Below are 17,394 nucleotides of genomic sequence, written 5' to 3'. Positions count from 1 at the left end.
AAAAAAGCGCTTTATTATAGTAAAAAAACAATTTTTTTTAAAGGAAAAAACTTCTTATAAAAAGCAAGTCCTCTTTTTTTTTGGCGTCCTTTTAATTGTTTACGCCAAGGGGCTAAAGCCTCTTTGGCCCTCGTCTCGCTAGTGCTCACATGGCGATGAAATTAACAATTAAAAAAACAAGAAAAAATAACAATTTAACAAATTTCTATCGTATTTTAAACTCTAAATATGATAATTTTACAATAATAAAATTAAATAGCAATAAAAACACAAACATTTGTAATAACTTTAGTATGTTTGCTTTAATAAAACAGATTTATAACAATGAAGATAACTTTAAGAAAAACACTAACTTGTACAGCTTTATCATGCTATGCTTTCCTAATTTGCAAAATTTTTGTAACTTCGTATTATTTTATGTCATGGATATCTGAAAACGACAATGAAAGAGGTAAGCACCTTTTGAAATTATTGTAGGAATGAAATGAACATAAAAGATGACAATTTTTAGTTTATTGACTATGACCGTTTAAAAATGACTTTTTTTTATAGGTTATAAAACGTATCTCAAAAAAAATAAATGGGATGTTGTTGATCAAGCAAACATCAAAAATATTATCTCATACGTCGGATACGAAAAAAAAAGTAAAAATTATGATTTAGTTAAAGGTTATGTTACAAACATTAGAAACAATAAATTAGTTAATAGCTTTGAAACAAATATACAAAATAATGGCTCCGTTGCTAATTTTGAAACGAACTTCAAAAAATATCAAATTGATGCTAGAAATGAAATGAAAATCGCAAAGAACAACTTAGATTATTACAACAAACGGAAAAAGAAAAACGATGACTTTGATGTAGCTTACGAAACAAACATCAAAAAAATAAAATTAGGTGTTGGCGGTAAAACGAACTTTAAAAATAATAATTTAAATGATGGTCATAAAAAAAGCAGGAATAAAAATAGATTAAATCATGTTGGCTATAAAGAGAGGACAAAATATAATGTCTTTAACATTAGCAATAAAGCAAAAACTGAAAATAGCAACGTAAATATTGCTTCCAAAACAAATAAAAAAGTTATTGACATTAAACTTAAAATGAAACGAAGCAAATCCATAAAAATAACACAAAATATTAGAACAGATTGGACGGAAATGATAAAAGTTCACAAAAATATATATAATAAATTTACTGATAAAGAGCTTCAAAATTATTTTGCACAAGAGCGAATATCAAATAGATTGTTTGAAAATCCATTAGATACCACTTCCGATTTCAATCTTTTAAAAAGTTTGTTTCCGAATCCGATTGAGCACCGAGATAGAGTGATTGGTCAACTATTACTTAAACTGAAGACAAATAAAACACAAATCATACTTGCCTACGATCAGGATAGTGTAATTAGTAATGCTAAACTAAAAAAGTGCAACGTCAACAGATGTATAATTAAAACAAATATAAGTGAACTTTCAACAGCTGATGTTGTTTTATTTGAAAGTTCACATTCTTTGCGCACTATAACAAAACATAAAAACAATCAGGTTTGGATATTATATCAGCTCGAATCTCCGTTAAATAGTGCAACTCAAGTGGCTAATAATTTAATTAATTGGACGGCTACTTACCGTCGTGATAGCGTCATTAGTACACCCTACGAACGTTTCACTCCATATCTAAATGTTAGCAAATTTCCTAAAAATCCATTACGAAATTACGCTTTAAATAAAACAAAATCTGTTGCTTGGTTTGTATCTAATTGTGCTGATGGTAACGGCCGCTCCATTTTAGCAAAAAAACTTAATAAATACATTAAGGTAGATGTTTACGGATTTTGTGGCACATTAAAATGCCAAAGGAGTGACGTTGATTGCTTCAAAAAATTAAAAAGAGAGTACAAGTTTTACTTGTCTTTTGAAAACTCAAACTGTAAAGATTACGTCACTGAAAAGTTGTTTTGGAACGCTTATGAGTAAGTTACAAACTCATCTTTTTCGTTTAACTTTTAAATTAGCTTTTAAACCATACATGGGGTTCAGAGATTCTTGTAATAAAATGAGAGAGCTGAATCCTTAAAAACTGCTGAAAAAAACTTGTCGACTGCTTTCTAAAAATTTTTTTTTTTCAAATACAGACTAGTCAACTATATTTGATTATAAATTGAGAATAACCTTCTTTCTGTTGCCTAAATAAGGTGTCCTGTTAGTGTTTTTAATGTGCATTGTTGAGGCCGCATAATGAACCTATTATTACGACTTTTTGTTGATTATATATATACATATATATCAAGAGTACACGGGAAAAAACGGCATAGTTACATTTTAGAAGTTTTGAGAAAGTATTTATGAGTCATTGTATAAAGTTAGGAAAAAAATTTTTTCAATAAAAGTTACAAATATTTTATTAAAAATGTAAACTTCAGATAAATTAATCAAGAAATAACTTTTTCTAATTTACTTCCATGCTTTATATAAAAACTTTTATAAATGATATAATATATACTTTCTTAAAACTTTATAATGTGACTATGCTGTTTTTTTCCCGTGTACATATATATATATATATATATATATATATATATATATATATATATATATATATATATATATATATATATATATATATATATATATATATATATATATATATATATATATATATATATATATATATATATATATGTATGTATATATATATACATATATATATATATATATATATATATATATATATGTGTATATATATATATATATATATATATATATATATATATATATATATATATATATATATATATGTGTATATATATATATATATATATATATATATATATATATATATATATATATATATATATATATATATATATATATATGTATATATATATATGTATATATATATATCTTTATATATATATATACATATATATATATATATATATATATATATATATATATATATATATATATATATATATATATATATATATATGTATACATATATATATATATATATATGTATATATATGTATATATATGTATACATATATATATATATATATATATGTATATATATATATATCTTTATATATATATATACATATATATATATATATATATATATATATATATATATATGTATACATATATATATATATATATGTATATATATATATATATCTTTATATATATATATACATACATATATATATATGTATATATATATACATATATATATATATATATATATATATATATATATATATATATATATATATATATATATATATATATATATATATATATATATATATATATATATATATATACATATACATATATATATATATAAAGCTTTTGACAAAGCTTCTGGCATACCTAAAGCTTTTAACAAAGTTTGGCATGCTGGTCTTTTCCATAAGCTTGCTTCATATGGTGTATATAGAAAACTTTTGAGCTTTTCAAATCGTTTCTTTCTAATCGCTTTATTAAAGTTATCCTCGAAGGTCAACACTCCTGTTTTGTTTCTTATCTTCATTAATAATTTTCCAAACAACCTTACATCTAAAGTAGCTCTTTAGCTGATGACTCAACTTTATACTCCTGTTTTGACAGAAAGTCTTATCTTGGATTACGCTTTACTACTGACCTTTCATGACAGCCATATAAACAATCGATTGTTAAATTAGCATTCGCTAAAGGTTGCTTCTCTTTTTGGTACTCGCCATTTTCTCTCTCCTGATTCCATTCTCTACCTCTACAAATCTCTAATTTGTCTCTGTATGGAATATTATTGTCATATTGAGCTGATTCTTTTAACGATTCTCTTTCTCTTCTAGACAAGGTCCAAAAATGCATTGTAAACGTAGTTAAGCCCTCTCTATCTGCTAAGCTTGAGCCTCTTTTTCCATCGTCGTAAAGTTGCATCTGTTTCTCTTTGCTACAAATACTATCATGGTCACTGCTCAATTGAGCTATTATCTCTAGTTTAATCTACTAAAACTCATTCTCGTTTGATTCAATATTCAGAAAAGTCTCATTTGTTTACTGTATCTGTCCTTGCATGCTCTAAAAAATTTTATTTGTCTAGTTTTTTCCCGTACCTCATCCCTTTGAAACTCTCTCCTATCTTCATGTTTTTCCTAACTTATACAACCTTTAACTTTTCAAGTCTTCTGTCAACCATTTCCTTGCTCTATAACTCTTTTTTTTTAGTAACTTCCAACTTAATTGTGGTTGCTAGCATGCTATATATATATATATATATATATATATATATATATATATATATATATATATATATATATATATATTAGGGTGATAATTTTTTTTTGTACTTTTTAACTTTTTTTGAAATTTAAAATACCAAAATGTAAAAAGCTGTTCGATGTTCACTTTGAAGTTCACAAAAAAAAGTTTCAGCTCAAAACTCTAAAAGGAAAAGCATTATGTAGAATTTCGGTTTTATGCGAATAACATAATTTTAACAGTTTTTTGCGTTATAATTTCAAAAACAATGATATATAAAATACAAACAACTACATAAAAATATTTTCCTAATATTTTAATTTATATTTATTAAAGATGGTTTAACATTTCTGGGAAATATTTGTAGATATTAATTTGCGATGTTGTCTGGCAACTAATAGGATACTTTATCGTAATTCTTCATTTTAAAATAAGCCAACGGATTGCTGGATTATTCCGATATTTCTATCGGCACAATCATTTAGGACACTTTAGTTTATATATATATATATATATAAAGTTATTGTAAGATTCAAGACCTTTTAAGTTGCCTTTAGTATGAATGGTATATAACCAAACCTTATTCTCACTAACTACATCCAGTTTGATAAAAATAAACCAACTTTCCTCTGTAATGAAATTTTTAAATTAAGTGTTATCATTAAGAATAACATTTGTTGGGTTTTCAAAATTATAATTTCTATTTCAGGCACTTTATGTTAAAGAAAAGTTTCTAAAATTGCTGATTTAGTTTGCAAAATCAAAATGTGAATCAGCTAAAACCATAATAACTGTTTTAGAAGACCAAGCATAGTAACTGTTTTTTAATTACCAAGAATGAGTTTGCATACTCTTCAAGTCCTATACTTTCTGTATAACTGCATTGTTGAAAGCTCTAAAGTCATTTAAAACAGAATACTTAGCAAGACTAGGCTTCAAAAACATGGATGCATGGAAAATTCCGATTATAAAACACATGTTAAAATAATTTTCTTTTTGTTGTTCATGTAGATAATTAATGGTGATGAAATTTCATGAACTAGGTGGTATGTGGAATCTGCCATAAAATGAGCTGCATGACTGACACCTGATAAATTTTAAAATCTTTTAACTTATCAGAGTTAATGTTAAATTAAAAAGCAAGATATTGTACAAGATGTTTTCTACAAAATAAAAACAGTATATGCCTGAGCCAAAAGTGAGTGAGTTCTTAGAAAACCTTTTAAATCTATATTTACATCAAGAGCAAAAATTAATGGCAAAAATTCCTCCCATTGCTTAATAAAGTTGGAATAAAGTTTATTAATTGGGCCTTTGATTTTAATTCCAGTTTTAGCTCTGTACACATGTTTAATGTGCAGTTCGCAAATATGATGTCTACATATTACCAAAGCAGTGGTTTTTTTTTAAAATTCTTGTTAAAATCATAATTGTTCCTTTCAATCTGTCTGTATTTGTGGCATTAGTGTATGTGCAAACTGCAAAAACTTGGTCGAGTACCTCAAAATACTCCAGCAGATTTCGCATAACTTAAACCTGTTCAAGTCCCTTTCCAGTGTTAATTCGTACAACTCCTAGAAGAAGATCATCTTTACGCCCAAATTTTGGGCTTGTAGCAGAAACAGAAATTCGGTCCTTTAGGTAATTTTCTGCTTCATTTTTTTAAATATGGCAAACTACTATACCATCAAAATAGGGAACAAGTTTTTCACCTTTGAATTCGTCTCTATAGTTTTCTTGTATTTCAATACCTTTGTATGCTACAGTTTCATAGTGCTTCTGTCTTACAGTCTCTCTACTTAATTTTATTTCTACTCTTAAGTAGTTCATTACACAGGCAATAAACATTGCTTGATCTGTAACTGATCTCTTTTTTTACACTTAAAGGTGTTGCTGCTGCTATAAGGACATCTCTGATAATAATGTTATGATCAATAATGGCAGTTGCATGTGTTTGTTTTTCTTTATTCACTTTAGGTATATGGACTTCATTGGAACTGTCTTCACTCTGCTTTGAACTCATACCTTTAGAATCTATATAAAATATAAACTAAAAAAAAAGTTTTTTTACAAAAGCCTAATAAAGATATAAACAATTTAATACAGCAAATGAATACCTTTTAAACAAAAACTTGCTTTTTTGCAACTGGGTTCCACTTCCAAACCATAATCAGCTGATAAGCATTTACTTCAAGCCATTCTTCATTTTTATTTATAGGTTCACAATTGCTATCTGCCACCATTATCTACCAGTTTTCTTTATACCTTGCGTATCCCTCCATTCTCTTTTCAACTCTTGCTTCTAATTTCTTATTTCTAATGTGACTAATGAAATGAACTCTTTCATTTCTCTGATCTTCAATAAATGAAAAATCTTTTCGTTTTTTGTTTCTAGGCATATCAATACTCTGATGGATTAGTTCTTTATGTTTGCTTTGCCAATATCAAAAACCTTCCATTATACTCTAAAAAAATTACATATAGTTATACAATAAAATAATTCAAACATCAAATTTAAGTGTATTATATCATTATACAAATCCACATATTACAAAATAATTATTAAAATGTCTTTACTTGAAAATTTAGAATTTTTTTTTTTTGCTTTTTATCTTCCAAGTTAGTTTTTGTTATTGGACCGTAAGTTACCATTTTTTGTGAAATTTTACAAACTCTTCACAAATGTTTGATTCAGATATTAAATAGTTGCCGAATCGGCAGAATATTTGGAGGTTTACTATTTTTCGGAGGAGAAAAAAAGTTTTCATTTCCTCGCTGACGTGTAGGGTTTTCAACGCATACCATATCAAGATTTTTGCTAGTTGCACATGCAAAGATTTATTTAAGCTTTTAAATTGATTTGATCTAGAAATGATAAGATATTGGTAATGATTTGAAACTGTTCTATTGACAGAGAGTTGATAATGTTGCAATTCAGAAATATATGTAGGTACGTGGACTGATTTTTTTAAATTATTCAAATACTAGAATGTTATATATCATTAGAAATACAGTATTTCAAAGGTGAAAAAATTACGAAAATCGGACAATTCTATAAAAAGTTATGACGTTTTTAGTAGCAAATTTTCGATATATGGATTTCTTGATAAAACTGTGGTCAAAAAAATTTTTTTTTTACATAAATTGTTATAACATTGTCAATTCTTATTCAAAAATCTATAATTTGATATCAAAAGATAGGTGTAAAAATGGGCTTTAATTTAAACTTTTTTCTAGGTAAATGGCGCATCAAGGGATCCAGAGGGGGTGCTAATCCACCACCAACACCTCACAAAAAACACTTTTTCTCCATTAAAGAGTGTTTTTTTTAATGAAATTGATAATATTTATGAATAACATTTTGGTATTATTTTATTCTACATCACTAGCGAGTATTACAGGTCTATCATAAAGTTGGGTGTTAGGTTGTGGGTAAGGTTTAACACACCCTATCAAAATTTCATTCTTTTAAATATTGTAATATTTACTAAAATTAGTAAATTATAAAAAATAAATATAACATTTTAATACTTGGAAAAATAGTAACTAGTGTATAAAATTACCTTTTTTGGAGGGGGCGTATGCCGCCCCCTCCTTCCTGCTGCCCTAAACCTGAAAAAAAAAATTAATAACAATTTCACAAAAAATGTTAAAATGCTTTCTTAAACAGAGAGAAATTAGAATAAAAAACTAATTTACCACATTACAAGATGAGTTTGAATATCCATTTTGTCCTTTAAAGGGACCGATTACCCAATCCAACCTTAACAAAAAACACACAAAAACAATAAGTATTTTGAAATAAAAAATGTAATTAAGTTTTGTCTTGGCTTTTAGTGAATGATTTAATTTTTCAATTCCATTAATGAATAAAATTAAATCATTTTTAACAATAGACACCACGTGAAGGTAAGCCAGAGCCGTCTATCAAAAAAAATTTGCAAGCCATAAATCTTGCTGTACCATATTTTCAAGCTACAAAACTTGCGGTACTCATTTTGCAAGCCATAAAACTTACTGTTCCATATTTTCAAGCTACAAAACTTGCGGTACTCATTTTGCAAGCCATAAAACATTCCGCCTAGGTCGACCTCTTCTGCCACGACCACTTGCAGTACCTCTGCTGCTGTCCCCAGCACTCCTGTTTGGGGGATAATAGGGCCATCTAAAAAGAGGGTCATCTTTGCCCCCAAACTGGATCCAACGCAAATATGATCTGTTGCTGGTGGGTCCAGGATGCTGGGTCCTGTAAACCCTGTAGGCTTCATATGTAAGCTCTAAAAGCAAATAAATAATAATTATATTAGTAACAAATGGCATTATGTAACACTTGATAAAAATTTTTTACTTGTTAAAGTTTATCTAAATATATAAAATTATTGACTAATAAATCACTGATAGGTAAACAAATTTTTAATAAGAGTAAAAATTTCAATACTGCTAGTGATTTTCCTTTTATGAGAATTCAAATGAAAACACAATATAAATGTATTAAACAGTGTATATTAATAGGAATAATAAAAATTTGATAACCATTCAGATACATTTTTAATACATAAATTTACCAGCAGAAGGTTGAGCAGGTAGAACTAAAGGTAGAAAAAGTTGTCATTTAAAGATATTGCAATTGCTAAGAAATGCGCACACATATTAAAAAGTAATAGTTTTTAGACCTACCAGTCGTTGCAGATGAACATGAAACTAAGGTTAAAAAGTTGTAATAAGAAAAATTGTAATTGATGAAAAATGCATACACAATTAGAAGGTAAAATTTTTAAAATTACCAATCGTAGAAGATGAACACGGTTCTAAGGTTAAAAAGTTGTAATACAAAATTAATATAGCAAATGATGAATAATGGACACGCATATTAACAAGTAATATTATTTAGACATACCACTTGATGCAGACGACAATAAAACTAAGGTAAAAAAGTTGTAATAAAAAACAAATATTGGAATTGATGAAAAATACATACACATATTAGAAAGTAAAGTATTTAAAATATACCAATTGTAGCAGATGAAGATGGTCCTAAGGTTAAAAAGTTGTAATAAAAAATTAATATAGCAAATGATGAAAAATGGATACACATATGAAAAAGTAATATTATTTAGACATACCACTTGATGCAGACGACAATAAAACTAAGGTAAAAAAGTTGTAATAAAAAACAAATATTGGAATTGATGAAAAATACATACACATATTAGAAAGTAAAGTATTTAAAATATACCAATTGTAGCAGATGAGGATGTTCCTGAGGTTAAAAAGTTTTAATAGAAAATAAATATTGCATTTGTTGAGAAATGCATTCACATATTAAAAAGTAATAGTTTTTAAACTTACCACTTGTTGCAGTTAAAGTTGGAACTAAGGTTAAAAGATTGTTATAAAAAATAAATGTTGCATTTGATAAGGAATGCATAACAGGTTTTTAGAACTTACCAACTGTACCAGATGAAGATGGTTCTAAAGTTAAAAAAGGAGTAAGACACCGCAAAAAAAAAAAGGTTTAGAATTAAATATATTCACAGAATAAAAATTCCTGGTTTTCAAAATTACTAGCTATTGCAAGTGATGAAAGGAGAGTTAAACAAAATATGAGTTAAACCTAGACACACATGTTTAAACTTTTGTTACTATGATTCATAACAAAAGTTATAATATACAAACTTACCAATGGTAGACCTTGTCGATTCAACTAAAGGTAACAAAAAGATTGTAAAAAAGACAAAAAAATTGCCAAAAGTAAGTTCAAAAAATAACAACTAAAAAATTAAAATATAAAGATTATATGTATATAAACAAGAAGCTAATATTAAGAATGGGTATATACTTATGTAAACAATAAACATATATAAACTAGTATACATCAAGAAAAAGGTATAGACAATAATAATTATATCTTATATTTAAAAAAACTTTAGAAACATTAAGTTAATGCAAAAATGTTATGGGAACTATACTTACGAAATCTCAAAAAATCTATAATGATAGTGCTAGGATCTAAACAAGAAGCAAATATTAGACATGTTTGTATAATTATTTAAATAATATTTATAGGATGAAGTAGTATACAACAGGAAAATAATAAAAGAAGATGAGTGTAATTTTATACCATTTTTAAACTAAACACCAAAAAATATGTCTGTTAAGAATAAATCAATATAAATTCGATTTGTAGACTTCTATAAAAATTAAAAGAAAAGAAGCAAATTATACAAATCATAAAATAATTTATTTTTAACAAAGTATTTGTTAACATACAAATAAGTATTATTAATACTTATTTGTGTATTCACAAATTTTTATACTTATATGATGTTTTAATGAACCTGTGAAATGATACTTTAATCTATCAATAAAATCAAAACAGTTTTAATTTAATAGTATTAGATTAAAACTGTATTATTAAAAATGTATTACTAAAAGTGTATTAGTAATACATTAATCTTTTTATATTTAAGATTATCTTACTAAGATAAACAAAAAGATTAAGGTTTTTACATTTATGTTTTTGTTTTAAAAATAGGTAGCAATAATATAATTATGAAAAAAAAAATTTGCTTACTATCTGTTAGAGAAGCTATATATTTTTGTAAGTCTTTTTTTTCCATTTTATCTGTTTTTCTGTTATCTGTTATCTAATAATAAAAATGATGCAGAAAAAAAAATGTTTTTCTAAGAACTGGCCCCCCTATCCGAAAAAAAATTCATTAAAACAGAAATTAGGTACCAAAAGTGCTGCACTTAGTTATATATCTGCTCCCATTTTTTTTTGGCTGAAATTTGGCAGATAAAAAAAAATTACATGTAGAAAGTAAAATAAATAATAAAAAATGCGGGCTCAACATTTCTTTGATACGAAATTAATGTGAGAACATCGACTAAATTTTCATAGAAAATTGTCAGCAAAAAAATTCATAAAAAAGTTAGGCAACCATACTTAAAAATAATATAAGGATCAAGCTTGACCTTTCTTCTTTCAAAAAATATTCTATGTTTATATGTGTTTCTAAAAAGAAATACCTCAAAAAAACGTTTGTCTAAGGCTACCTAAAAAAAGTGGTATTTGTAGAACAACACATAGTAAACTATCTGCTCCCTTTTTTTTTTCTTTGAAGATTGGCATGTGCTTAGAAAATGCATGTAGAAAGTTAAATCAATAATAAAGAAAGCGGGCTCAACATTTCTTCTACTATAAATTAATGTGAGAACATATACTATATTTTCAGGACCATAACAAACCATGAAAAATTAGTAACCATACATTAAAAGCCACATAAAAATCAAGATTAACCCTTCTTCTTTCTGAAAAATATCTAGGTTTATATATGTTTCTAAAAAGAAACACCACAAAAAAACGTTTGTCTGACGCTACCTTAAAAAAAGTGAAAAAAACGTCGAACAAAATTTTAGCACAAAAATCGGCTCCGTAAGACGCAATTTCCGCGTACCTAAATATATGATTTAAGAAGATACAATGGTCTTCAGGTACTTGTACTTAAATTGTATAAAAAACTATTTTTTGTTATTTTTTTTTTTGCTTTTTCCATCCTGATCTGTAAATGCAATTTTTTAATTAGTTTTCTAAAATAAAAATGTGCAGGAAATATTCATTTTATTAGTTCATAACAAAGAATAATTGATCTTAATATTAACAAAAAATAGAAAAAATCAGAAAAAAAGTTAAATACCTTAATAATTTTTACATAAAGCACTTAGAGTGGTCAAAAACAACTTTCTAAGCTTTTTTTGAGATCGTATTAAGATGGAGAAAAGCTTAAAATGTAATGGTAATTATTTTTAATTGTCACCCTAATATGTAAATATATAAATGCAAACGTATATATATATATATATATATATATATATATATATATATATATATATATATATATATATATATATATATATATATATATATATATATATATATATTTATATATATATATATATATATATATATATATATATATATATATATATATATATATATATATATATATATATATATATATATATATATATATATATATATATATATATATATATATATATATATATATATATATATATATATACATTAATCCTAGTTATCATTCCAATTCAAATAAAAGTAAAACTTTTGATTTTCTGCCTTCTTCACCATATAAAAGGATTAAGTAGGCCTTATAAAAAAATTTAAATTTTGTGTAAAACATATTTAAGTTAGATTAAACTCTTTATATTAACTATTTCTGTACTGTAAAAAAAAAAACTTATTTCCATACTTTTGAAACTTCTAATGGTCAATACAGACATCAATAAATTGCCTAATGTTTTTTGAAATCATGTTTTTGTTAAATTATAATTTATATTTTTATTTATACAGTGTTGATTCAAGTTTCATAATAAAGTATTCATAATAAAGTACCACATACGGAGTTTAAAACAGGTGTACCATCAGAACAAATCTTGACATCAACAAGCACAAGAAAATCAAAAACCCAGATACCTGGAAATGCAATATTAATAAAAAAAGGCGTCAAGCTCACCAGGAATATGAAAGTAGAAGTAAAGTGATAAAATGAAAAAGAGAGATCCGTAACGGAAAGGACTGCACACGCTGTATATTTAAATGTCACAGTTATTTCCACAAAAAACAAGGGTTACTGTTTAATAAATTTTTGGGACTCAATGAAGACTTCAAAGCACACTTTGGTAGTAAAAATACAAAACATATTGTAAAAAAAAAAATAAGGAACACTGGCAGTTTTATCCTGGCGAAAATTCTCATTTGCCTATTTTTTTCACCTTGAAGGCATTCCCATAAGAGTTTTTCTTTCTTTTTAAACACATTCACAAATGGGTACAACAACACCTACTCCAAGAAAATAAGGAAATTATAAAAAGAACATTTCTGATGCAGTCAGAGATAGCATCAGGGAACACATAAATGGTATTCCTGTTATAGACTTACACTATTGCCGTTCCAAAACAAAAGAAAATACTTTGAACTAGAATTTTCTATCAATCGACTGTATAAGCTTTAACGAGAATTTTGCCAGCAAGAGAGACTTCAACCAGCTAAAAAGCATTTAAAATCTGATATTTTTCTAAATGAGTTTAATATTTCTTTTCAACAAAGAAAAAAGATAGTGTGATAAATGTGAAATTTTTAAAATCAAAAGTGATGAAGGTTCTTTGGGTGGTTGTGAGCAAGCATCTAGATCATATTGAACAAAAAGAAGATTATAAGCAAAAAGAATGTTATAATACTGCCCAAAGCTAAGATGTCAAACTTTTTTATCTTAGAAAACTGTCTATTTATAACATGACAGCACATCTTTCCATGGATAAAGCTGTTAACTGTTGTATCAGGTATGAAAGCCAGTCTGTCAGATTAGGAAATGATATGGCATTTGCTATCCTAAAAATTTAAGAGTTTGTGCTTACCGCACATCTACTGCTTAAGAACCTCATTTTATGGTCTGATTCCTGCGTTCCGCAAAATAAAAACAGTATTATGAGCATTGCAATAAAGCATTTTTTTTTAAACACACTCAGATGTAGACTCAAAAATTTTTTGCAAGCGGCCATGCTTCATGATGTGGATGGGTGCATAGCAGCATTGACCAAAAATTAGAAAAAGACTGAAGTATACAGTCCGCTAAGTTCGATAAATATATTAAAATCTGTTAGACATCAGAAACCATTAAATATCCTGTAGATAAAAAATGTTGATTTTCTTAATATTCAGGCTTAAGCTAAAAGCTATAACTTTACCCAAGTGCCTTTTACTCAAGTAAAACAATTAAAATGCCCATCATCCTTTTACTGTTTGATTAAAGATGAAACATGCAGATGACTTCACCATAGTTTTCTCAGGTAAACAATCATTAAGAAAGGATATATGCGCAGATTATCCTGTCGCCCTAAAACTGCTAATTCAGACCAAAAAAAGTTCTCTAATTTCAAAAGAAAAAAAAAAAGATATTAAAAAATGATGTCCAACACGCCTGAAATTGATACAAAATATTATGGCAACTCTTAGTATTTAGTTGTGCGATGTGCCTTTTTTATATACATGTTGGTTTCCTAATATAAACGTCTTATGTAAACATATTGTTGTTTTTGAACACAATCAAATTATATCTGAAAAACGCTTTACAGACATTATTTACGTAAAATGTTAAATAAATTTATAACACTTAGATAAACATTGATATTTAAAAAGATAAGTGATTTTAGACTAAATTTATAATAAAAAAAACAACAAAAAATTGACATAGAACGTTATGCAATTTTTGCGTTTTATAAAATTTATCAGGAACTTGTTTAAAAGTGAAAAATCCTTATTTTAAACTCTCAATATTTATTTAAAATGTTTTTTAAGTGTATTATATATTGGTGTATTATATATAAAGTTTGGTAAAAAGTAGGTTTTGAATATTTTTTGGTCTTTTCAAGCTTCCATTGCATTTTTATCTCAAAAACTGAACGGACAAAAACTGGACGGACATTAGGCTAATCTTCAAGACAAAATAACTGTTTTATTTTTTGTTGCTACGCATTATGCTGCTATGCACGTTTAAAAAAGCGCCGGCAATTTTTTGAGCTCTGCAAACCGATGAGTACATAAAATACACATTTTTATTGTGTATGATACAAATTTGTTATTTGCTTTTAAACATAGTTTGCTTGTTTTTTAAGTAAAAAAGGTTGAATGCAAATTTAATGTGTCTATATTAAGTTTGTATCAATTATAACATTTTAAAATGTTTTTTTTAATTTAGAATAAAGTATTTATAATTCTAATTCTACTTTTATTCTTACTAGAAATGATGTTATACCTGTTGTTATGGGAGCTCATCCTAATGAATACAAAAGGATTGCTCCCCCTCACAGTTATATTCATGTGGACGATTTTCCATCAGTAAAAGATCTTGCAAAGTATTTAAATTTTCTCGATCAAAATGACTTATATTATAATCAATACTTTTTATGGAAAAATACCGGATCGTTTATCGACACTAAGTTTACATGCCGGCTATGTGCGATGGCACATTTAGCACCTATGTTCCCGATGTGGTATTCTAATCTAAATAGTTGGTGGAATAAGACTTGTCTGGTAAATGCCAAGATTGCATCTTGGAAAAACATGAAAGAAATTAAGTTTTACGCAAAGCATATAAAATATGGATACTAACGCAATTAACAAACTTATCTACGTTTGGTGTGATCTTTAATAAATGTACTTGTGGCTCTATGATATCTTTTGAGGTTTTCGGTTCAATCTCTTTAACGTCTATCTTTTGCGTTTTATATCTTTGATATATAAAAACATTTACTCTTGGTCCGTGGTTGCAGGTTATGAAGCTCTGGTTAGAGTGAAACCTGCCTTTTATAGATATTTACATGTTGTCTTTGTATATAACAAACGACAACGGTAATGCCAACTGGCTGGAGGAGAATAAACCATAAGATAAATATGTTATAAAAAATGACTAAAATATTTGAAAAAACATTATTTTGTTTTTTAAAACAATATATAAATTGTTTAAATATTATAACAAACACGGAGATTTTTTTTGATTGATTTTCTCCCACTTGCTATGGTTTACGAGATTTTCGGATACGGATGTAACGAAAACAGTTTATTTTATTTTCACACGCCAATTAAATAAATGGTTTCTGAACCATTTTGAAAAAATCAAAATGGTTCAGAACCCATTTCTCCGAATAACGTATTGAAAAATTCAAAACGGTTTCTGAACCCTCTTTTTACCGATAAAGTAATCTACTATCAAACTCGTCGATAGACTCTATTCATGATGCATCTTATGATCTAAAAATTTACACATGGGTTCATAATGTGTATATCTAGGATTCCAGTTTACAACATATACCTTCTGATGACTAATGTTGTAAATATATATGTATTTCATTAAAAAAACAGTGATTTTTATGTCTATTTTGCTTAAAACTACTATTTAACTGTAATTTAGAGATATAGTTGTAAACTGGAATTTGAGATCCAAATGAAATTTATCTTTATAAGTAATAACATTGATAGTTAAGGAAACCGTCATTTAGTCTATCCAGCTGATTATTTTTTTGAATAGTTTTTGTACTAGTTTTTATATAAATTGAATTTCAATATCTATATAACTTTTTTTTATAAATTTAATTTTTTAAATATAAATTTAATTTTTCATAAAAATTAAAAAATTGCGGGCGTTTTGGACCAAATTTCGTATTTCTTCAAAAAAAGCTTTGGGACTTTTTAAGACAAAAAAAATCACCGTGAAACAAAAGTTATTATTTGTGATAATAGCAATATTTATAGTTTTTACGCTTTTGAAAATTAAAAGAGGATGTGATTGATCAGGGATACAACTTTTTTACATTATTTCATAATGACGTCAAAATGTAGACTTTTAATATCAACTTATAATTTTTATGTATAAAATTAATAGAAATACCATACCAAAAATATTTAAATCGTTATTTATTAAAATTCAGCAGAAATACCTTACCAAATAACTGACTGACGACAATATACAATCCAAAACTATTTACGATTCAAAAAAATTATCAATTAACGGGTTTTTAGCTGTAGTTATTTTTTACTTCATATTTTTTTAATCTTTCTCGTAGGTTGACATGAAATAGAAACCGTCAAAAAAAAACTAATTTTTTTCTTTGACTTTTTATTTAAATATTTTAAATTTATATTTAGAAAATAAATAATATTTTAAAATCTTCAAAAAATGAGGGGATCCCGAATTCTATGTGGCTGTATCTTTTAAATGCTAAAGTATATTAAAATAGAATTTAAAACCTAGTTATCATATATGCTTGGATTAAAGATAAAGAATTTTTTTTCAAAAATTAAGTTTCCTCAACCAGGGGATGCAGTGGGAATTATTTAAGGGTTATTTCTGTCTCTGTTTTTCTTGATAACCGTGGTTTTTTGAAAAATATTATTATTTAAATAAATATTGGCTGCAATTTTCTTTTTGGCTCCATTGACACACAAAACAAGGATGAATCTCCGCTAACAAATTTAGACAAATGAAAGGCCATAAACAGTATTTTAAATATTATAGTTTGTTTCAAAAAGAATATTGTACTTTTTCAATCTAAATATATTCTT

General features: G+C 26.2%; 2 protein-coding genes across 4 annotated transcripts in view; one reads left to right on the top strand and one right to left on the bottom strand.

Annotated features, from left to right (window-relative positions):
• LOC105848080 (glycoprotein 3-alpha-L-fucosyltransferase A) overlaps nt 1-15,812 on the top strand; it is a 16,396-nt gene extending 584 nt beyond the window's left edge. The window contains exons 2-4 of one of the 3 annotated variants that reach the window (XM_065810877.1): nt 315-451; nt 553-1,975; nt 15,075-15,812. In XM_065810877.1, the coding sequence (XP_065666949.1) occupies nt 325-451; nt 553-1,975; nt 15,075-15,444 (1,920 nt within the window). In that variant the 5' untranslated portion in view covers nt 315-324 and the 3' untranslated portion in view covers nt 15,445-15,812. Of the gene's footprint in view, nt 1-212; nt 452-552; nt 1,976-15,074 lie in introns of those variants that run through there. The other 2 variants (XM_065810876.1, XM_065810878.1) reach the window with 2 other exon arrangements.
• The window catches only part of LOC136087601 (uncharacterized), a 41,902-nt gene continuing 34,892 nt past the window's right edge, over nt 10,385-17,394 (bottom strand). The window contains exons 7-8 of the mRNA XM_065810881.1: nt 10,825-10,897; nt 10,385-10,441 (exon numbers count right to left, since the gene is read on the bottom strand). The gene's annotated coding sequence lies outside the window, so the exon portion shown is untranslated. The remainder of the gene's footprint in view (nt 10,442-10,824; nt 10,898-17,394) is intronic.

The sequence above is a fragment of the Hydra vulgaris genome, chromosome 11 (genome assembly GCF_038396675.1).
Source record: "Hydra vulgaris chromosome 11, alternate assembly HydraT2T_AEP".
In the NCBI taxonomy this organism is placed as follows: domain Eukaryota; kingdom Metazoa; phylum Cnidaria; class Hydrozoa; order Anthoathecata; family Hydridae; genus Hydra; species Hydra vulgaris.
This window is presented reverse-complemented; position numbering and strand designations above follow the sequence as displayed.